The 23,408-nt window shown below is 39.5% G+C and overlaps 1 protein-coding gene across 2 annotated transcripts in view; it reads left to right on the forward strand.

The window, feature by feature from the left end:
• Nucleotides 1-291: 291 nt before the first annotated feature.
• The window catches only part of LOC136863908 (hypoxia-inducible factor 1-alpha), a 579,725-nt gene continuing 556,608 nt past the window's right edge, over nucleotides 292-23,408 (forward strand). Inside the window, exon 1 of one of the 2 annotated variants that reach the window (XM_067140321.2) lies at nucleotides 292-480. In XM_067140321.2, the coding sequence (XP_066996422.2) occupies nucleotides 377-480 (104 nt within the window). In that variant the 5' untranslated portion in view covers nucleotides 292-376. Of the gene's footprint in view, nucleotides 503-23,408 lie in introns of both variants that reach the window. The other variant, XM_067140322.2, reaches the window with a different exon arrangement.

Consider the following 23,408-nt stretch of genomic DNA (forward strand, 5'->3'; position numbering starts at 1 on the left):
CTTACACGGTCTTAGAAACGTGTATTACTGAATTCTTGTCAGCTGTGCGTAATATTAACATTTTTTTTGTTGGGAAATACAGCGCTAGAAACATTGAACTTGAGGCGTAACTTCGTACATTTTCGCCTCTTAAAATAACAGGTAGCTGTCCACAGTGCAGTAGTACGTTTTCGGATAGGAGTCAGATTGCTACATGTAACAGCGACCATTACATATTAAAGGCCGAAGCGGGTAGGTAAGTAGCCTGTGGTGTGGTGTGAGTAGTGACCGCGAGATGGCTCTCACTCGCTGGCCACAGCCGCAGCTCAAGCTGGTAGTGTTGAACTAGTCGTCCGTGTTGAAGGTCGTGTTCTTGAGTGATTGTGACTTGTGGAAGATGCGGTTTGTTAGCGAGCTGCAGGAGGGCACCGCGCCACCGGGATGGGGATATGTACCCCCTGAGGAAGGGATACAGCCTCTCCTTTCTCCGCCAGTCCGCAGGTAGCAAGACTCCATTATCACAGTTCGTATGCGTGTGTCTGCTTTGTCATTACTCATTAGCTAATGTGTTGGGTCTGCATGTTGTGTTGTTCCTACTTTTCGCCTATGGGGAAAGTCTCCTTTCGTAAGTCTCCGGATGGCCACGGGACCAGAATCTTGAAATTTCGTATCTGATATTGATTATGAAGAGGTAGAGATAGTAATGAATAATTGGGTGGAATAATTTTCATTGCAATACTACTCTTTTACTAAGGTATAGGAGGACTTCTTTTAGCGGTGCAAATTGAAACTTTACGGCGCGTTTTGTGTTTGAAAAGACCCGATTGGATGTCTGAAGTGACGGAATTCCGTTTTAAGGAAACACTCCTAATTGATCTTTATTTATGTGTTATGGGCATCGCCGTCATCAGTTTCATGTTTCTGCATGCACGTGTGTTTGTGAAACTGTCAAGATATTGTGTGATTTGTGTCAGGGTACATTCTTCTGATAAATTGTTCTGAATAACCGATTTGCATCCTGGAGACAGTGAGTTCGAACCCCAATGTTGACAGGCCCGAAGATGGTTTTCCGTGGATTTCCATTTTCACGCCTGGCAAATGCTGGGGCTGTACCTTAACTAAGGCCACGGCCACTTCCTTCCCACTCCTAGACCTTTCCTATCTCGTCGTCGCCATAAGACCTACCTGTCTCGGTGATACGTAAAACAAGAAAAAAAGAATACAGATTCTTTTTAAACATGGCCAGCCACTTTTAGATGACTCTTTTAGAAGAGAAGAAAAGGTTTAAATATGATTCAATGGTTGCTTCTCTTTGCAGAATCCTTATTGCAAAATGTTCCGTCAGATTTGAACTTGTGAATTATTTAGATTTTGGCCAGCAGTGTGCCTTCCTATGCACATCAGTCACGCGTACGACCGCTATCATTACCAGTAATTTATTACCGTACGTAATTCAGCATTTATTAGACCTCAAGGGACTTCGTTTAACACCTTCAATTCTTGTTCGTCCTAGCCTTTTCCGAACTTCCTGAGGTCGGCATTGCCTGTTTTAAATATTCAAGGGTATGTACTCTATATAAAGTCTTTTGTTTGCTTAGCATGACAGTAGTAACAGAAATTTTCATTTCAAAAAATAAAGTTATGGCTTATCCTTGACTCGACGTCCGTGGTAAACTGTTCACCAACTTATCAAGTTGCCAATTAACACCTGTGCATTTATTCGCTTGTAGAATAACTTCCTCGGGAGAGTATTGCCGATCTGGGCTTTTTTCGAAAAGGATTGATAGTGTGGTGTTTCTCGGCTAGGCTCCATGGGTCAGGAGTTAACATCACATATTGGCAACTCCTGTTCCCTTGGAGAGCGAACACCACGCGATAATCTACGGAATGTTGGGAGATTTACATATTTCTAGCAAGCACGAACAGTTCATCCGTTTAGGATGACTACATTAACTTAATGCGGATATGGAATACTCTAAGCTCTCCAGTAACAACAGAAACTTATTAATACCGTACTATGTTATTGGTTCTACGTCCGACCAACTAATGTCTTTTCGAGACGCCGAGTAGCCGGAATTTTGTCCCGCAGGAGTTCTTTAACGTGCCGGTAAATCTACCGACATGAGGCTGACGTATTTGAGCATCTTCAAATACCACCAGACTGAGTCAGGCTCGAACCTGCCCGCTTGAGCTCGTAAGGCAAGCGCTCTACTGCCCGAGCTACTCAGCCCGGCGGTACTAAAGTAAGTTGCTCAAATTATAGTGGCTCCTTTGTGAACGACCTGGATCTCTTAATCCGAACAAGCTATTAGATCACCATCGTCGGTGTTGTTCTCGTGTTTGACTTACTGTAATGACTGCTTAATAGATACGAAGTTGTGGCATTCTTACAAATGACCGGAGTAGTTAAACACAATTTTCATCTTCAGAGTGCTGAGTGACAATTTTATGTTTCAGCCGAATACTGGCCTCCAAAACCATTGGCGAGGCAATGAACCCAGTAACTAGCTCCAGTAAAGAAATGCATGTCTATGATTTCTGGAAACTTTTCAGATTTTTACGGAGTATGTGGAGATATACTCGAAGACTTGTTAAATGTCCGGAGGCAGCCTTCTCAAACCAGTTGGCAGAGAGCAAAATTTTCCCAATCACGAAATTGACTGTGCGTGTGAGCTAAATGGCGTGCAGGCGGTAGCTCGTGGTGTAGAAGCTGTTGGGGGTTGTGTTGCGATTACCATTCGGAACTCAGTAGTGGCTGCTCGCTAGGTATTCCGTACTAACCAGGCAAGGGGTAAAATTTCTGATTGTCTGCGCGACATAATTGATTAGAGCCTCGTGTTTATGCTGAATATTGCATGGTCGAATCCCAACGTAGTCGGTTGGCGTATAATTGTGCTCATGTGCGAGAAATCTGTGTCTATGACCTGAATAGTACAACAAAATTTTCATGTCTCTGAGTGCTTAGTGAGAATTTTATGTCTCAGCTGAATACTGTTCGAGAACACTTCTGAAGGCAAAGTTCTGGCATAGTAATGTGTCTCAAAACCTATAGCAGTAGAGGGGCATTAAGCACACAGCCGGAGATAAAGTAAATAATAATATAGTTGGATTTTCGTCCTCCTAACTACCTTTACGATTTTCGGAGGTGACGAAATTTTGTCCTGCAGGAGTTTTTATGTGCCAATAAATCTACCTACACGAGGCTGACGTGTTTGAGCCTGGATTGATCTCGCCAATTTGAGCTCAGAAGGCGAGCACGCTACCGTCTGAGCTATTCAGCCCGACGAGATAAAACAATCTCCTATGTTTTTTTTTTTTTGCTAGGGGCTTTACGTCGCACCGACACAGATAGGTCTTATGGCGACGATGGGATAGGAAAGGCCTAGGAGTTGGAAGGAAGCGGCCGTGGCCTTAATTAAGGTACAGCCCCAGCATTTGCCTGGTGTGAAAATGGGAAACCACGGAAAACCATTTTCAGGGCTGCCGATAGTGGGATTCGAACCTACTATCTCCCGGATGCAAGCTCACAGCCGCGCGCCTCTACGCGCACGGCCAACTCGCCCGGTAATCTCCTATGTTATGATCATTGGATATTTAATATATCTATACTAATAGTACAGTTCAGAGGAGACCTCCAAACTGGAAAGTCACTGTTTTCAGGGATTTTTTTTACAATTTGTTTTATGTCGCACTGTCACAGATAGGTCTTACGGGATGATGGGATAGGAAAGGCCTAGGAATGGGAAGGAAGAGGCAGTGGCCTTAATTAAGGTACAGCCCCAGCATTTGCCTGGTGCGAAAATGGGAAACCACGGAAATACATTCAGGGCTGCCGAGAGTGGGATAATAATGTTTATGGCTATACGTCCCACTAACTACATTTTTATGGTTTTCGGAGAAGCCGAGGTGCCGAAATTTAGTCCCGCGGGAGTTCTTTTACGTGCCAGTAAATCTACCGTCATGAGGCTGATGTATTTGAGCACCTCCAAATACCACCGGACTGAGCCAGGATCGAAACTGCCAATATGGGGTCAGAAGGCCAGCGCCTCAACCGTCTGAGCCACTCAGCCCGCCACAGTGGGATTCGAACCCACTATCTGCCGTTTGCATGCTCACGGCTGCGCGGTTAAGGGCGCGCCCGGGTTTCAGAGTTCTGTTGTGCTGGTTGTTGCTGAAAGTGGCCGCTGTAACACATCATTCTGTACCGAGCAAGGCTTGTCATATTCATACCTTGGTCTACCCCTACCGTTCATACCGCCTACACTTCCCTCAAAAATCAACTGAACAATCCTTGGGAGTCTTAAGATATATCATTCTATCTCTCTTTTCCGTCATATTTAGCCAAATTGATCTATTCGATTCAGTATCTCTTCATTCGTGATTCGATCTACCCATCTCACCTTCAGCATTCTTCTGTAACACCACATTTTAGAAGCTTCTATTTTCTTTCTTCCTCAGCTAGTTATCGTCCATGTTCAACTTCCATACAGTGCCACGCTGTAGACGAAAGTCTTCAAATATATTATCTTATTCTTATATCAACGTTCGAAGTGAGCAAATTTCATTTCTTAAGAAAGGCCTTCCTTGCTTGTGCTCGTCTGCATTTTATGTCCTTCTTACTTCTGCCATCGTTAGTTATTTTATTAACCAATTTACAGTATTCATCTACTTCCTTAAAGACTTCATTTCGTTGGGCTGAGTGGCTAAGACGTTTGAGGCGCTGGCCTTCAGACCCCAACTAGGCAGGTTCGAACCTGACTCAGTCGGGTGGTATTTGAAGGTACACAAATACGTCAGTCTCGTGTCGGTAGATTTACTGGCACATAAAAGAACTCCCGCGTGATCACATTTGGGCATCTCGGCGTCTCCGAAAACCATAAAACGTAAAGCCAATAACATTATTAATTAGACTTCTTCTCCGTCTAATATTTCCTGCATCACCTGACTTCGTTCAACTGCACTTCATTACCTTCGTTTTTGATTTATTTTTCATCTTGTACTCCATCCTCAAGATTCTGCCCATATCATTCAGCAACTTATCCAGATCTTCTGCAGACTCGCATAAAATAATGTCATCGGCAAATCTCAAGGTTTTAATTTCCTTTCCTTTGGTTGTGATTCCCTTTCCAAATTCCTCTTTGATTTTCTTTACGGCCTTTTCTATATAAACAAACTGCAGCCTTGCCTCGCTCTTTTCTGGATTGCTGCTTCTTTTTTCAAAGCTCTCGATTCTTACCACTGCAGACTGATTTTTGTACCTATTGTAGATAATTCTTCTTTCTCAGTATCTGATCCACATCACCTTCAGAATCTCAAATAGCTTGGTCCATTAGCTTGGTCCATTCAGCGTTACCGAATGCCTTTTCTAGATCTACGAACGCCACTTACGTTGGCTTGTCCTTCATTCGGTCCTCTTAAGATCGGACGTAAAGTCAGGATAGCTTCACGTGTTGCTGCATTTCTTCTGAAACCAAGTTGATCTTCTCCCAACTCAGTTTCAACTCGACCGGGCGAGTTGGCCGTGCGCGTAGAGGCGCGCGGCTGTGAACTTGCATCCGGGAGATAGTAGGTTCGAATCCCACTATCGGCAGCCCTGAAGATGGTTTTCCGTGGTTTCCCATTTTCACACCAGGCAAATGCTGGGGCTGTACCTTAATTAAGGCACGGCCGCTTCCTTCCTACTCCTAGGCCTTTCCTATCCCATCGTCGCCATAAGACCTATCTGTGTCGGTGCGACGTAAAGCCGCTAGCAAAAAAAAAAAAAGTTTCAACTCGTCTTTCCATTCTCCTGTGAATAATACGTGTTAACATTTTGTAGGCGTGAGATACTAAACTAATGGTATGATGCGGTGGTTTTCACACTTGTCGGCATCTACATTCTTGGAAATAGGTGTAACAACACTACCCAAAATCGGATGGCACTTCTCCTGCATCACAAATCTTTATTATTATTATTATTATTATTATTATTATTATTATTATTATTATTATTATTGTTATAGATGTTCTGGACCCCACAGCAAGATGCAAGACCTCTACTTGGCGGTAAATTACATCTGTGCCATTGTCATTGTTGAGAATGTGACCAGCACCATTGTCGCGCGTAGGCAAGTGTGCGGGATTTCTGGCGATACGAATGACATACTTCCGTGCATTATTGACCTTATTATAGACGTGAACAATTGGACGGTCAATCTCATTCCTATCGTTTATTTCAAATGTGTTTAAATTTTTATTCATATGCCAGGAGAATCTACTGTAATATAAGAACGTTCTCCGAAGGAAAAGTTGGCTGTTGAAAACGAACCCAGGAAAGATTAAAATGGATCGGTTTATGATCAGAATAAGTACATCGAAAATATACAGCCTGTTTCCAGTCAGTCGACAGGGTCAAGAATGGAATGAATAAAGCCCCATCTAGCGGCGACAATAGGAACTGTGCCGGCTGCCGAAGCACTCCTCTGGGGCAATGATCGATGAATGACAAATGAAATGAAATATTGGACAGTGTTGCTGGAATGAATGATGACAGGGAAAACCGAAGTATCCGGAGAAAAACCTGTCCCGCCTCCGTTTTGTCCAGCACGAATGTCACATGGAGTGACCGGGATTTGAACCACGGAACCCAGCTGTAAGAGGCCGGCGCGCTGCCGCCTGAGCAACGGAGGCTCCTTATAAGTACATTATGAACAGCAAAATCAATTGGTATCACCTCCTTTTACACCCCACCGTCGTTAAGTTTATTTACCACCCCCCTCCCCCGAAAAAATTAAAAGAAGGAGTGTTTCTTTATGTTTAAATGAGATTCCAAACCCCAATGTTCACGTCTATTACCTTCAGTTTTGAGATATAAGTTATCCCCATAAAAATAACTCGCTTTCTTCACTTCCTTTCACACTTCTCCCCCCCCCCCCCTTAAGCGAATTTTCCGGAAAAAAAATACTTGTTTCTTTAATAGTAAAGGATCTTCTAAATAGCAATTATCACGACTCTAACTTCTTCCGTTATTGATTTATGTGTCCTCATGAAAGGAATTCAACTCCTTTCCACTCCCGCCCCCCAAAATTGTTTCCCCCACAAAACGCGTTCTTCTTTGTTTTTAAAGATCAAAATACCAATTTTCACGTCAGTAACAAGTTCAGTTTTTATTAGATGTATGTATTCTCATACAATAAAGTCAATTAATTTTTGAATTTTTCACCCCCCCCTTTTTCACTGGATTTTCCGAGAATACGCGTTTCTTTATTTTTAAAGGAGATTCCATATACAAATTTTCAGTTCTGTAATATATTCGGTATCCGAGATATATGTATCCACATTAAAGGCATTCAACCCACTATTCACCCTTTTACACCCCTCCTATTGGGATTTACAGAAAACGAAAAAAAAAAATACGTACCGGGCGAGTTGGCCGTGCGCGTAGAGGCGCGCGGCTGTGAGCTTGCATCCGGGAGATAGTAGGTTCGAATCCCACTATCGGCAGCCCTGAAAATTGTTTTCCGTGGTTTCCCATTTTCACACCAGGCAAATGCTGGGGCTGTACCTTAATTAAGGCCACGGCCGCTTCCTTCCATCTCCTAGGCCTTTCCTATCCCATCGTCGCCATAAGACCTATCTGTGTCGGTGCGACGTAAAGCCCATAGCAAAAAAAAAATACGTGTTCGTTTGTTTTTAAAGAAGATTCTAAATACCAATTTTAACATCTGTAAACTCTTAAAGTTTTAAGATATAGACACACTCATTTTAAAAATTCACCCCATTACTTAGATTTTCCAAAAACGAAAAAATACGTGTTTACTTATTTTTAAAGTGGATCGCCAATACCAATTTTCAGGTCTGTAATATCTTCAGGTTCTGAAATATAAGTAGCCTCATTAAAGGCATTCAACCACTTTTTCACCCTTTTCCACCCTTCCTATCGGGATTTAACGGAAACAAAAAAAAATACGTGTTTATTTTTAAAGGAGATTCTAAATACCATATTTTACATCTATAAACTTTAAAAGCTTTGGGATATAGATACACTCATTTTTAAAATTCACCCCCCTTTCACCTCCCCATTAATTGGATTTTCCAAAAGCAAAAAAATACGTGTTTCCTTATTTTTGAATGAGATCCCAAACACCAATTTTCAGGTCTGTAATATCTTCAGTTTCTGAGATATAAGTATCGTCATTAAAGGCATTCAACCCATTTTTCACCCCATTTCACCCCTCCTATTGGGATTTTCCGAAAACAAAAAGCGTGATACTTTATTTTTAATGAAGATTCTAAATACCAATTTCTAAATCTGTAAACTTTAAAAGTTTTGAGATATAGATGCACTTATTTCAAAAATCCACCCCCGTTCACCCTCCCATTCATTGGATTTTCCAAAAACGAAAAAATACGTGTTTCTTTATTTTTTAAAGAGATCAGAAGTACCAATTTTCAGGTCTGTAATATCTTCAGTTTCTGAAATATAAGTACCGGTATCCTGATTAAAGGCATTTAACCACTTTTTCACCCTTTTTCACCCCTCCTATTGGGATTTTCCGAAAACAAAAAAATACGTGTTTCCTTATTTTTAAAGAAGATTCTAAATATCAATTTTTACATCTGTAAACTTTTAAAGTTTTGAGATATAGATACACTCATTTTAAAATTTCACCCCCCTTTTTCACCCCCTTAGCGACGGAATATCCAAAAATCCTCTCTTAGCGAGCACCTACATCTTAATATAAATGTATCCCCAAAGTTTCATTTCTTTATGTCCAGTAGTTTTGGCTCGGCGATGATGAATCAGTCAGTCAGGACAAGCTATTTTATATATATACTAGCAAGATACCCGTGCTTCGCTACGGTATTATACTGAAATTTATAATTGAATGCTTATTGTTTTAGATATATAATCCGCCGAAATTCGCGGTCTGACTCGTTTTCTGCGAGAACCCACCAAAATTCCCGATCTGACTCGTTTTCTATTAGATTACGGCACGTTTCCTCCCATCGTTTCCAGCAATCGATTTCGTACTTCCCGGGCTAGGCTCAGGTATTCCTCCCGGTCAGTTGGGTCCGTAAATCTTTGCCATCTTTTCCTATAATCATTTTTAATATGGATAAAATCCTTCAGGAGATCCGGCGTGGTGTCATATTGGGTGCCTAGAAGGCACTGAACCCGCGGCCGGACTGCATTCTTAGTCATTACCCGTCCAGGAGCCGTTACCAGCGCGGTCCGCACATTTGACGACGGTCCGGAACATTATTATTATTATTATTATTATTATTATTATTATTATTATTATTATTATTATTATTATTATTATTATTATTATTATTATTATGTGTTGCTGGAATGGATGATAACAGGAAAACCGGAGTATCCGGAGAAAAACCTGTCCCACCTCCGTTTTGTCCAGCACGAATGTCACATGCAGTGAACGGGATTTGAACCGCGGAACCCAGCTGTGAGAGACCGGCGCGCTGCCGAGGATCCTTATAAGTACATTAAGAACAGTAAAATCAATTGGTCTCACCTCCTTCTACACCCCACCGCCGTTAAGTTTATTTACCGGCTCACCCCCCCCCCCCCCAAAAAAAATTAAAAGAAGGCTTGTTTCTTATGTTTAAAGAAGATTTCAAACATCAATGTTCACGTCTATTACCTTCAGTTTTGAGATATAAGTATCCCCATAAAAATAATTTTCTTTTTTCACTTCATTTCACACTACTCCCCCCCCCCCTAAGTGAATTTTCCCGCAAAAAGTACTTGTTTCTTTAATAGTAAAGGATCTTCTAAATACCAATTATCACGACTCTAACTTCTTCAGTTTTTGATTTATGTGTCCTCATGAAAGGAATTCAACTCCTTTACACTCCCGCCCTCCAAGATGGTTTCCGCCCAAAACGCGTTTTTCTTTGTTTTTAAAGGGGATCCAAATACGAATTTTGACGTCTGTAACAACTTTAGTTTTTATTAGATGTATGTATTCTCATTCAATTAATTCAATTAATTTTTCAATTCTTTCACCCCCCCCCCCCCCCTTCATTGGATTTTCCGAGAATACGTGTTTCTTTATTTTTAAAGCAGATTGCAAATATCAAATTTCACGTCTGTAACATCTTCATTTTTGAGATATCAGTAGCCTAATTAAAAGAATTCAACACCTTTTTCAGTCACTTTTACCCCCCCCTCCACCAAAGTGGTATTTCCGAAAGCTAAAAATACACGTTTCTTTATGTTTAATAGAGATAAAAAAATACCATTTTTCACTTCTGTAACATGTTAAGTTTTTTGAGATAAACTGTAAACATTCTCATTTTAAAATTTCACCCCTTTTGAGTTTCCCTTAAGTGGAGTTTCCAAACACAAATCACCTATGTTTCTTTAGATTTACAGGAGATTACCAACACCCACTTTTTACGTCTGTAACATTTTACGTTTCCAAGATATTCTGTAGATATAGTCTTTCAAAATTTGTCACTCCTGTTTAACCGCCATTAATTGGATTTTCCAAAACTAAAAAATACGTGTTTCTTTATTTTTAAAGGAGATCCCATATACAAATTTTCAGTTCTGTAATATCTTTCGTTTCTGAGATATATGTATCCTCATTAAAGGCATTCAACCCATTTTTCACCCATTTACACCCCTCCTATTGGGATTTACAGGAAACAAAAAATACGTTTTCCTTTATTTTTAGAGGTGATTCTAACTACCAATTTTTACATATGTAAATTTTAAAGTTTTAAGATGTATACACACTCATTTTAAAAAATTTACCCTCCCTCCTTTTTACCCCCCAATATTTGGATTTTCCAAAAACGAAAAAACACGTGTGCTTGTTTATTTTTAAAGGAGATTCTAAATACCAATTTTCACATATATAACCTTTAAAAATTTTGAGATAGATACACTCATTTTAAAATATTACTCCCTTTTCACCCCCCCTAAATTGGATTTTCCAGAAACAAAAAAATACGTGTTTCTTTATTTTTAACGGAGATCCCAAACACCAATTTTCAGGTCTGTAATATCTTCAGTTTCTGATATATAAGTAGCCTCATTAAAGGCATTCAACCACTTTTTAGCCCCTTTTCACTCCTCCTATTGCGATTTTCCGAAAACAAAAAAAATACGTGTTCCTTTATTTTTAATGAAGGTTCTAAACACCAATTTTTACATCTGCAAACTTTAAAAGTTTGGAGATATAGATTCACTCATTTTAAAAATTCACCCCCTTTTCACCCTCCCATTAATTGGATTTTCCAAAAACAAAAAAATACGTGTTTCTTTATTTTTAATAGAGATCAAAAGTACCAATTTTGAGGTCTGTAATATCTTCAGCTTCTGAGATATAGGTACCGGTATCCTGATTCAAGGCATTCAACCCATTTTTCCCCATTTTCACCCTTTTTCACCCCTCCTATTGGGATTGTCTGAAAACAAAAAAATACGTGTTTCCTTATTTTTAAAGAAGATTCTAAATACCAATTTTCACATCTGTAAACTTTTAAAGTTTTGAGATATAGGCACACTCATTTTAAAATTTCACCCCCCTTTTTCACCCCCTTAGCGACGGAATATCCAAAAATCCTCTCTTAGCGAGCACCTACATCTTAACATGAATCTATGCCCAAAATTTCATTTCTTTATGTCCAGTAGTTTTGGCTCGGCGATGATGAATCAGTCAGTCAGTCAGTCAGTCAGTCAGGACAAGCTACTTTATATATATAGATATATATACTAGCAAGATACCCGTGCTTCGCTACGGTATTATACTGAAATTTATAATCGAATGCTTATTGTTTTAGATATATAATCCGCCGAAATTCGCGATCTGACTCGTTTTCTGCGAGAATCCTCCAAAATTCCCGATCTGACTCGTTTTCTATTATTTTACAGCACGTTTCCTCCCATTTTTCAATATTCCTTTCCAACAATCGATTTCGTACTTCCCGGGCTAGGCTCAGGTATTCCTCCTGGTCAGTTGGGTCCGTAAATCTTTGCCATCTTTTCCGTTAATGATTTTTCATATGGATAAAATCCTTCAGGAGGTCCGGCGTGGTGTCATATTGGGTGATTTGGCGGCACTGAACCCGCGGCCGGACTGCATTCTTAGTCATTACCCGTCCAGGAGCCGTTGCCAGCGCGGTCCGCACATTTGACGACGGTCCGGAACATTATTATTATTATTATTATTATTATTATTATTATTATTATTATTATTATTATTATGTGTTGCTGGAATGGCTGATGACAGGGAAAACCGGAGTATCCGGAGAAAAACCTATCCCGCCTCCGTTTTGTCCAGCACGAATGTCACATGGAGTGACCGGGATTTGAACCACGGAACCCAGCTTTGAGAGGCCGGAGCGGTGCCGCCTGAGCAACGGAGGATCCTTATAAGTACATTAATAACAGTAAAATCAATTGGTCTCACCTCCTTCTACACCCCACCGCCGTTAAGTTTATTTACCGCCACCCCCCCCCCCCCCCCCAAAAAAAAATTAAAAGAAGGCTTGTTTCTTTATGTTTAAGGGAGATTCCAAACACCAATGTTCACGTATATTACCTTCAGTTTTGAGATATAAGTATCCCCATAAAAGTAATTTACTTTTTTCACTTCATTTCACACTACTCCCCCCCCCCCCCTAAGTGAACTTTCCCGAAAAAAATACTTGTTTCTTTAATAGTAAAGGATCTTCTAAATACCAATTATCACGACTCTAACTTGTTCAGTTTTTGATTTATGTGTCCTCATGAAAGTAATTCAACTCCTTTACACTCCCGCCCTCCAAGATGGTTTCCCGCACAAAACGCGTTTTTTTTTTTGTTTTTAAAGGAGATCCAAATACGAATTTTCACATCTGTAATAACTTTAGTTTTTATTAGATGTATGTATTCTCATACAATTAAGCCAATTAATTTTTCAATTCTTTCAACCCCACCCCCCCGCTTCATTGGATTTTTAGAGAATACGTGTATTTTTACTTTTAAAGCAGATTGAAAATATCAAATTTCACGTCTGTAAAATCTGCATTTTTGATATATCAGTAGCCTAATTAAAAGAATTCAACACCATTTTCAGTCTCTTCCCCCCCCCCCCCCCCTCCACCCAGGTGATATTTCCGAAAACTAAAAATACACGTTTCTTTATGTTTAATAGAGATAAAAAATACCATTTTTCACTTCTGTAACATGTTAAGTTTTTTAGATATACTGTAAAAATTCTCATTTCAAAATTTCACCCCTTTGGAGTTCCCCTTAAGTGGAGTTTCCAAAAACAAATCACCTATGTTTCTTTACATTTACGGGAGATTCCAAACACCCACTTTTTAGGTCTGTAACATTTTACGATTCCAAGATATTCTGTAGATATAGTCTTTCAAAAAATTCACCCCAATTTGTCACTCCTGTTTAACCGCCATTAATTGGATTTTCCAAAAACTAAACGATACGTGTTTCTTTATTTTTAAAGGAGATCCCATATACAAATTTTCAGTTCTGTAATATCTTTCGTTTCTGAGATATATGTATCCTCATTAAAAGCATTCAACCCATTTTTCCCCCTTTTACACCCCTCCTATTGGGATTTACAGGAAACAAAAAAATATGTATTCCTTTATTGTTAGAGGAGATTCTAACTACCAATTTTTACATCTGTAAATTTTAAAGTTTTCAGATGTAGACACACTAATTTTAAAAAATTCACCCCCCTTTTCACCCCCAATACTTGGATTTTCCAAAAACGAAAAAATACGTGTTTCCTTACTTTTAAAGTAGATCCCAAATACCAATTTTCAAGTCTGTAATATCTTCAGGTTCTGAAATATAAGTAGACTCATGAAAAGCATTCGACCCCTTCTTCAAACTTTTCTTCCCTTCTTATTAGTATTTTCCGAAAACAAAATATACGTTTTTCTTTATTTTTAAAGGAGATTCTAAATACCAATTTTCACATCTATAACCTTTAAAAGTTTTGAGATATAGATACACTCATTTTAAAATATTACCCCCTTTCCACCCCCTCCCTTAATTGGATTTTCCAGAAACAAAAAATACGTGTTTCTTTATTTTTGAAGGAGATCCCAAACACCGATTTTCAGGTCTGAAATATCTTCAGTTTCTGAGATATAAGTAGCCTCATTAAAGGCATTCAACCCTTTTTCCACCCCTTTTCACTCCTCCTATTGCGATTTTCCGAAAACAAAAAATACGTGTTTCTTTATTTTTAATGAAGATTCTAAATACCAATTTTTACATCTGCAAACTTTAAAAGTTTAGAGATATAGATTCACTCATTTTAAAAATTCACCCCCTTTTCACCCTCCCATTAATTGGATTTTCCAAAAACAAAAAAATACGTGTTTCTTTATTTTTAAAAGAGATCAAAAGTACCAATTTTCAGGTCTGTAATATCTTCAGTTTCTGAGATATAAGTACCGGTATCCTGATTGAAGGCATTCAACCCATTTTTCCCCATTTTCACCCTTTTTCACCCCTCCTATTGGGGTTTTCAGAAAACAAAAAAATACGTGTATCCTTATTTTAAAAGAAGATTCTAAATACCTATTTTTACATCTGTAAACTTTGAAAGTTTTGAGATATAGATACACTCTTTTTAAACTTTCACCCCCGTTTTTACCCCGTTAGCGACGGAATATCAAAAAATCCTCTCTTAGCGAGCACCTACATCTTAATATGAATATATCCCCAAAGTTTCATTTCTTTATGTCCAGTAGTTTTGGCTCGGCGATGATGAATCAGTCAGTCAGTCAGGACAAGTTATTTTATATATATATATACTAGCAAGATACCCGTGCTTCGATACGTTATTATACTGAAATTTATAATTGAATGCTTAACGTTTTATATATAATCCTCCGAAATTCGCGATTTGACTCGTTTTCCGAGAGATTACTGCAAAGTTCCTCACATTTTTCAATCTTTCTTTGCAGCAATCGATTTCGTACTTCCCGGGGAAGGTCTAGGTATTCCACGCGGTCAGTTGGGTCCCTAAACCTTTACCATCTTTTCCTATAAGCATTTTTAGTATGTATCAAATCCTGAAGGAGATCCGGCGTGGTGTCGTCTTGGGTGCCTTGGCAGTACTGAACCCGCGGCTGGACTGTATTCGTAGTCATTACCAGGCCAGGACCCGTTTCCAGCGCGGTCCGCACAATTTGACGACGGTCCAGAACATTATTATTATTATTATTATTATTATTAGATGTTCTGGACCCCACAGCGAGATGCAAGACCACTGCTTGGCGGTAAATTGCATCTGCTGCCATTGTCATTGTTGACAATGTGACCAGCACCATTGTCGCGCGTAGGCAACTGTGCTGGATTTCTGGCTGTACGAATGACATACTTCCGTGAATTATTTACCTTATTATAGAGGTGAACTATCTGACGGGCAATCTCATTCCTATCGTCCATTTTGAATGTGCTTACATTTTTATTTATATGCCAGGAGATTCTACTGTAATCTAAGAACGTTCTCCGAAGGAAAAGATGGCTGTTGAAATCGAACCCAGGAAAGATAAAAAATGATCGGTTTATGATCAAAATAAGTACATCGAAAATCTACAGCCTGTTTCCAGTCATTCGACAGGGTCAGGTATTGAATGAATAAAGCCCCATCCTGCGGCGACAGTAGGAATTGTGCTGGCTGCCGAAGCACTCCTATGGGACAATGAGCGATGAATGACAAATGAAATTAAATATTGGACAGTATTGCTGGAATGAATGATGACAGGGTAAACCGGAGTATCCGGAGAAAAACTTGTCCCGCCTCCGATTTGTCCAGCACGAATGTCACGTGGAGTGACCGGGATTTGAACCACGGAACCCAGCTGTGAGAGGCCGGCGCGCTGCCGCCTGAGCAACGGAGGCTCCTTAAAAGAACATTATGAACAGTAAAATCAATTAGTCTCACCTCCTTTTACACCCCACTGCCGTTAAGTTTATTTACCCCCCCCCCCCCCAATGAAAAATTGAAAGAAGGCGTGTTTCTTTATGTTTAAAGGAGATTCTAAACACAAATGTTCACGTCTATTGCCTTCAGTTTTGAGATATAAGTATCCCCATAAAAATAATTAACTTTTTTTCCACTTCCTTCCCCCCCCCTCAAGTGAATTTTCCGGCAAAAAATAACTTGTTTCTTTAATAGTAAAGGATCTTCTAAATACCAATTATCATGACTCTAACTATTTCAGTTTTTGATTTATCTGTCCTCGTGAAAGGAATTCAACTCCTTTTCACTCCCGCCCCGCAAGATGGTTCCCCCCCTAAACGCGTTTTTCTTTGTTTTTAAAGGAAATCCAAATACCAATTTTCACTTTTGTAACAAATTTATATTTATTAGATGTATGTATTCTCATACAATTAAGTCAATTAATTTTTCAATTCTTTCACCCCCTCCCTTCATTGTATGTTCCGAAAATACGTGTTTCTATACTTTTAAAGCAGATACCAAATATCAAATTTCACGTCTGTAAAAACTTCATTTTTGAGATATCAGTAACGTAATTAAAAGAAATCGACACCATTTTCAGTCACATTTACACACTCCCCTCCCCTCACTTCCGCCCAAGTGGTATTTCCGAAAACTAAAAATACACGTTTCTTTGTTTTTAATAGAGAAAAATTACCACTTTCACTTCTGTAACATGTTAAGTTTTATATATATTACTGTAGAAATTCTCATTTTAAAATTTCACCCTTTTTTATTTGCCCTTAAGGGGAGTTTCCAAAAACAAATCACCTCTATTTCCTTACACTTACAGGAAATTACAAATACCCAATTTTTACGTCTGTAACATTTTACCTTCCTCAGATATTCTGTAGATATAGTCTTTCAAAAATTTCACCCCAATTTGTCACTCCAGTTTAACCGCCATTAATTGGATTTTCCAAAAACAAAAAATACGTGTTTCTTTATTTTTAGAGCGGATCCCATATACAAATTTTCAGTTCTGTAATATCTTCAGTTTCTGAGATATATGTATCCTCATTAAAGGCATTCAACCCTTTTACACCCCTCCTATTGGGATTTACAGAAAACAAAAAAATACGTGTTTCCTTATTTTTAAAGGAGATTGTAAATATCAATTTTTACATCTGTAAACTTTCAAAGTTTTGAGATATAGATACACTCATTTTAAAATTTCAACCCCCTTTTCACCCCCTTAGCAAAGGAATATCCAAAAATCCTCTCTTAGCGAGCACCTACATCTTAATATGAATCTATGCTCAAAATTTCATTTCTTTATGTCTAGTAGTTTTGGCTCGGCGATGATGAATCAGTCAGTCAGTCAGTCAGTCAGTCAGTCAGTCAGTAAGTAAGTCAGTCAGTCAGTCAGTCAGGACAAGTTATTTTATATATATAGATTACATTTCTAGAAGTAAGGCGTTTGCAACCCTGGATGTCCGATATACGTTACGGAGTATTATGTCCCTAGGTGTAAAATTATTAGTACATTGACAGCAATTTTGCTCTCGTTCGAGCCACTTCGTTGACTTCTCCAGTAGATGGATTCTATTTAGCTAGTTAAGTAGACCACGTCGATATATACTTTTCCTCTGGCTAATGATGCTATTGCTTTACTGGCCAAGATAAGTGATAAAGCTGTGACATCGGCGATTAGGAGGATGGCGGGGAATGGGCCCGGATGTTTTTCAGGAAGTTTGGTGGACATAACCGTGTATAGCCAAAGGCGTTTTACACGTATGCTGTCTAGGGCGTCCTTTTTTAAGCATGATATATAAATAAGAAAGAGGATTAAGTACTTCAGCTGCAGCGTATAAGTCTGCTCTTACCTCTGTTGTATTCTCAAGTGTATCGCACTGTCTCAGCTGTGTAATTTCCATTGTCGTACGGTAAATTGACGGGCTCAGTTATGAGCGTAGCATTTGCCGGAGACAGGTTCCAGAAGCGATTGTTAGGTAACATTCACAATATTTTTTCCAGTGAGTGAGGAGAAAATTAGAGGGGAAACTTCACTTGGTATGATTGTTATTAATTTTAAGAGCAAAACACTGTCCACCGTACATGTATTCAACGTTTGAGCTGCGCAATTCGGAAGTTACGGTTTGATAGTGTTAGGTACTATTCTCGTGCTAGTGACGTAATAAGAGATCCCATTTTTCATGACCCTGTTATTTTTAAATTTTTCACTGTATCCGTGGTTACTACAAAGGTTGTGTCCTGCAACAACGGCTTTATATCATCGGGATGTGTATTCCTCGGTTTTATATTTTAAAGTGGCTAGTGAACGAATAGTACGTACCATCCCGCGGTATCAGTAGTGCTGTCTCTTCATTACTCTCTGACCAGGGCTGGCCCTTTATTACTCTCTGTCGCTGTGTCTGTGGTGGTGTAAGAACGCATGCAGTGGATCGCTGACCTTACCTTTCTAGCCGACATCACAAAACATTCGAGTGATTGAAAGTGTCTTTGCAAGGCGAAAATGTGTTGATTGGTGCTATGTGGGGCAGAATTCGTGCTTTTAAGATGAAATTGTTATCGTTCGTAGGACAGTTGCGGTAGAAATATTTAGAGGAATTGCTATCTTTAAAAACAGTGGCTTGTCAGCTTGTAACACTAGTAGTTCTGTGAAGCCCTTAAATAATTACACAAACAATTCAACAATCGGTTTAAAAATATCGAAGAAATGCCATCTGAATGAAATATTTTCATGACGTCCTTTCCTGTAAATTTTGAGCGGAATCCAGTCAAATTTCAAAGAGAATTGATAAGGCTTGAATGTAATACAGTTTCGAAAGAGATACTGTATTACAATATTCCAGGCAGCTTCTTTACGTTTTATAAAGAATGGAATCAAGATTTTCCACATATCCATGCATTGGAATGTAAATTAGTTGCCATGTTTGTTTCTACATATCATTTCGAACATACCTTATATTTTCATCAACCTGAATAAGAGTAAAATTAGGTCACGTTTGTCCGATGTTGCGTTGGAACCGATATTACGCATTCATTCTGCTCAAACTATTTTTCTCTGACATTACTGAAATGAAATGAAATGGCGTATGGCTTTTAGTGCCGGGAGTGTCCGAGGAAAAGTTCGGCTCGTCAGATGCAGGTCTTTCGATTTGACGCCCGTAGGCAACCTGCGTGTCGTGATGAGGATGAAATGATGATGAAGTCACATACACCCAGCCCCAGTGTCAGCGGAATTAACTAGTTATGGTTAAAATTCCCAACTCTACCGGAAATCGAATACAGGGCCCCTGTGACAATGGCCAGCACGCTAACCATTTAGCTATGAAGCCGGACTGTGACATAACTAAGTAGGTGAAATCAATGAAATAGCCAGGCGTTGTCCGAAATGCAGAAAGAAAAAAAAACGTTTTTTAAGACTGTTTTTTTTTCTAATTCTTGAATTTTTGACATGTTTCATAAAATGTGTTGTCCATACACCTACCTCGCCCCTTCTCAACCCTTCCACGTGAGTTTTGTTTTCTCTCTATCTCCCTCTCTCTGTCCTTCTGTCATGGCTCCTCTCAGCCCTGAGAGCTTGGGGCTGCCAGGGACCAACCACAGTGGCTGCCCAGTTCGAATGGCCTGACTTATGTCATATTAATGAGGTTTATACTTGCTGATACATTCATTATTAAATGAAGACAGGTGTTGGTAGTATAAAGGCATTCACGGACTTAATTATGTTACCGGTTCCTTTAATAAAGGAGACAGTCTTGATTTCTCTGAAATAAACGTGTCTAGTCTGAGAATATGTGTCATGAAAGACAGGAAAATCAAAGAGATAATTTTCGTTGAACCTTGACGTAAGAGATAGAGGTTTAACCTTATAAGGACGTTCTGGAGAGATGGAAAGGAGCCACTAGACTCAACCATATGGAAGCCATACCAGAATAAGTCCAAAATCCCAGTTCACCATCCCTGTTTAATCATAGTATCCGGGCTGAGTGGCTCAGACAGTTGAGACACTGGCCTTCTGACCCCAACTTGGCATGTTCGATCCTGGCTCAGTCCGATGGCATTTAAAGGTGCTCCAATACGTCAGCCTCGTGTCGGTAGATTTACTGGCACGTAAAAGAACTCCTACGGGACTAAATACCGGCACCTCAGCGTCTCCAAAACGCGCAAAAGTGGTTAGTGGGAGGCAAAACCAATAACATAATTGTTATTGTTGTTTGATCATATTTAAGATGGTGGAGACAGTTGCTAGGAAGGAGAGATAATTTAGTCCTACACTTAATTACACTGGGACGTTAAGAACTAATTATTAGTAAATTGATAGCCGCGTATAATTTCTTACTTACGAAGTTTTCCTGACAATAACCGCACGCTTATTATATGAACTGTATTTGGACTAAGAATGTTTGTTTTATGATTCCTGGGCTTTCTTCTGGCTTAAATTAGTCCGCTTGAAAGTAACCATAGAGTTTAACCAGCCGCTTCTTCACTTATACACCCCAATAGTGTGCTCAGAGAGGGAGCATGCAAGGTAAATTATATCGTCGCTGGCTTCTCACCAGGACAGTCTTGATCGAATCCCCGTGAATGCACGTTGAATTTTCTTGAATGAAAAGTAACGTCCGTGTTGTTCAGATTACACGTAAACCTGAATGTCATGTAACATACTGTTGCGAGGTTAACGGTAACGTAAAAAAAAGCAAGTAGGAGCAGTGAAGAACTTGATCCAAGTCCAGGCGTAAGGAGAGAATCCTTCCCCTATTTTCACGGCACATGGTTGTGCCTTACCAAACGTATAGTATCTTTCGTACGTTGGAACGGGTGTTTGATCTTTATTCTCAAAATGGAAGTTGCATTGCCAGGAAAGGTTTAGACAGCAGAGCTTAAATTTGACATAGGTCCTACATAAGAAGATACGATCACTGGCAGTGACATCTAAATGTAGGCTCCAGTGCATTCGGTATATAGTTGTAGTTCGTAGCAACTAATCAGTAATGCCTTGTGTTTACTCCCGGAGAGTTTCATTGTATGTGTATTGAAGACACAATGCCCGTAGTCAGACTGATGGGCTGAGTGATGAGAACATTTATTTTGTTTTTAATGTTTTAATGCTCCTGGCCTTCAGACACACCGTGTTGTCGGATTGCGACCGTGTTGCGATTTAACGTGTGATGCTGCTGTCAATTGTCTGTCGCATTTAAACATTCTCAAATAGCAACGGGCTATACCGAGATTCGGTCTCACAGGCTAAACAAGGACACAGAAGATGAGTACATAATTATTACCTCTATCATATTAATATATCGTCCAGCTGGTATTCGAATGAAATTATTGGAATTATCCATAGGAGGAGAAACAGAGGAACAAGTTCAATGAGCTGGGTGGTGGACCGGAGTGCGATTTAACATCCTTTTTAATGACAAGTTGCTGCTATATTTCCACCCGTGGTGCGTTACTGACGCCTCAACACTCATCGTGGGTTACTGCGTTTCATAATAACATTGACAAGTGGATCTCTTCAACATTGGTGTCAACGATAATATCCCCCTGTTCATTTAGTGTTCTCACAGATGATGTTTTTATAATAGAGCTGTCCTTTGTACCATTTCGGGCCGAAGGACATGGGTATAATTAACCTGGTATGTTTAATTGTGAGTTGACTGCGTGGTATGGGTTTTCTAGCAGTATATTTATATTCGGAAGACGGTGAGATCGAACCCCACCGTCGGTAGCCGTCAAAGTTGTTCCGCACGTCTTTCCATTTTTACACTGAGAACATCCTGGAGCTGTACCTTAATTAAGACCCGCAACCTTCCCAGTCCTAACCCTCTCGTATCCCAGCGTCGCCACGTGTTACGTTAAAAGAAACTAATAACATAATTGAATCTTGTCGAATCATGTACCTGTACTGAATAAATGCTTTATTTCGAAATCTGTGGTGGGATAGATTGGTCGTTATAGAGTTCCATCAGTGGAGACAGTTACTACTAAGGGGGCCGGTCTGCACTGTCAGGCAATTAGGACTTCGTCAAAATGATTGTATATTAAGTGCATCGGATGATCAGTTATTTTGTTTCATTGTATTATATTTATATGGACATTTCTGAGGGTTAGGTGAGTGCTACTGGATACCTGCTACATCCATGAATATTTTACTGGTTAACTAGTTGTTCAAAAAGCGAAACTGTCACATTTGTTTGGTAGTAATGCAGAGAAGTCTTCTTGTTAGCTGTTACTAACCGAAACTTAGCACACATTGACTAGCTCTTAGAAAATTATATGTTGACAATAATATGTTTCTACATAATAACCTGCTCACAGACGATAACCTAACCATATATCCAATGAAATCAAAGAAGGAATATAGAGTTGTAGTTATGCAAGCTATCTGCGAAAGGATCTTCCTTGCAATCTAGTGAAGGTTGTGTAAAGATTGTTGTAGAAAAAGCGTAGGCAGAACGTCGTTTTCTGAATGATCTATCATACGGTTCCCTTTATGATAATATTTTACGAGATAAGGATGTTATCTTGGTCGAGCTAGAAACGTACATGATCTATGCATTGTAATCGTTTTTAAGCCGAGTGTCCTTTAACTGTATTTCGCGATAGGTCTGTGATGCCAAGGATGAGTTATTTAACCTGACCGACGGTAAACCTGACGGTTATGTGTGTGGGTTTACTCTTGGGTTCCACATTAAAGGAGAATACTGCAATACTACCTCATATGGAAATCTCAGGGAACCTGATCCAGTGCTAAGTGCAGATGTTTACTGCTAGCCAAACTTCTCTAGATTCACTATCAATTCGGTTTATTCTTCACTACCTGCCTTACACATCACTCAAGGGTAATGTTCGTGAGATGGGGGAATCGTTTGTGAGAAGGAAATACTTTCTGTCAGGAATTAAGAACTGTTCATATCAATCGTTCTCTGAGAAGGATGCGCATTCTGGTCTCAATAATGCATAGGTTTCATTATTCAAACGAGTTCAGTAACCCAATTTTATTGCAAATCCTACTGTAGTACTGGTCAACCAAGTCGTAATAAGATGATTGTAAGATCTATAACAGCGAGCTTGTGTAGTACATAAGGTATGAGCATTTCTAACAAAATGAAGTTCTCTGACATGTGATCGAAGTGGTTTGGTGTGTTCGGGGACAGATAGCAGCCCAGGAACCCTGCGCAGTTAGCTTCCAGCATCTCGGAGAACTCCTGCGGGGCAAAATTTCGATATCATGGCGTTTCTTAAAATGTACAGTAATAGAAGGGACTTGAAACAATTCATCAACAGAGCCTTCCTAAACATGTACGGGGCCCCTGGATCTGAAATTATAAAAGAGCCCTTGGTACAGTTTTATAAACGTATGTACAGTATATAAGATACGTCATTTTAATATGCAAGGTGACTACGGGAACACGTATCTAACTGCGTCGGTACAGCACGTGTTCAAAATGTGCATCTTCAGAACCGTCCAGCATGTTG

The sequence above is a fragment of the Anabrus simplex genome, chromosome 2, assembly GCF_040414725.1.
Source record: "Anabrus simplex isolate iqAnaSimp1 chromosome 2, ASM4041472v1, whole genome shotgun sequence".
Lineage (NCBI taxonomy): Eukaryota > Metazoa > Arthropoda > Insecta > Orthoptera > Tettigoniidae > Anabrus > Anabrus simplex.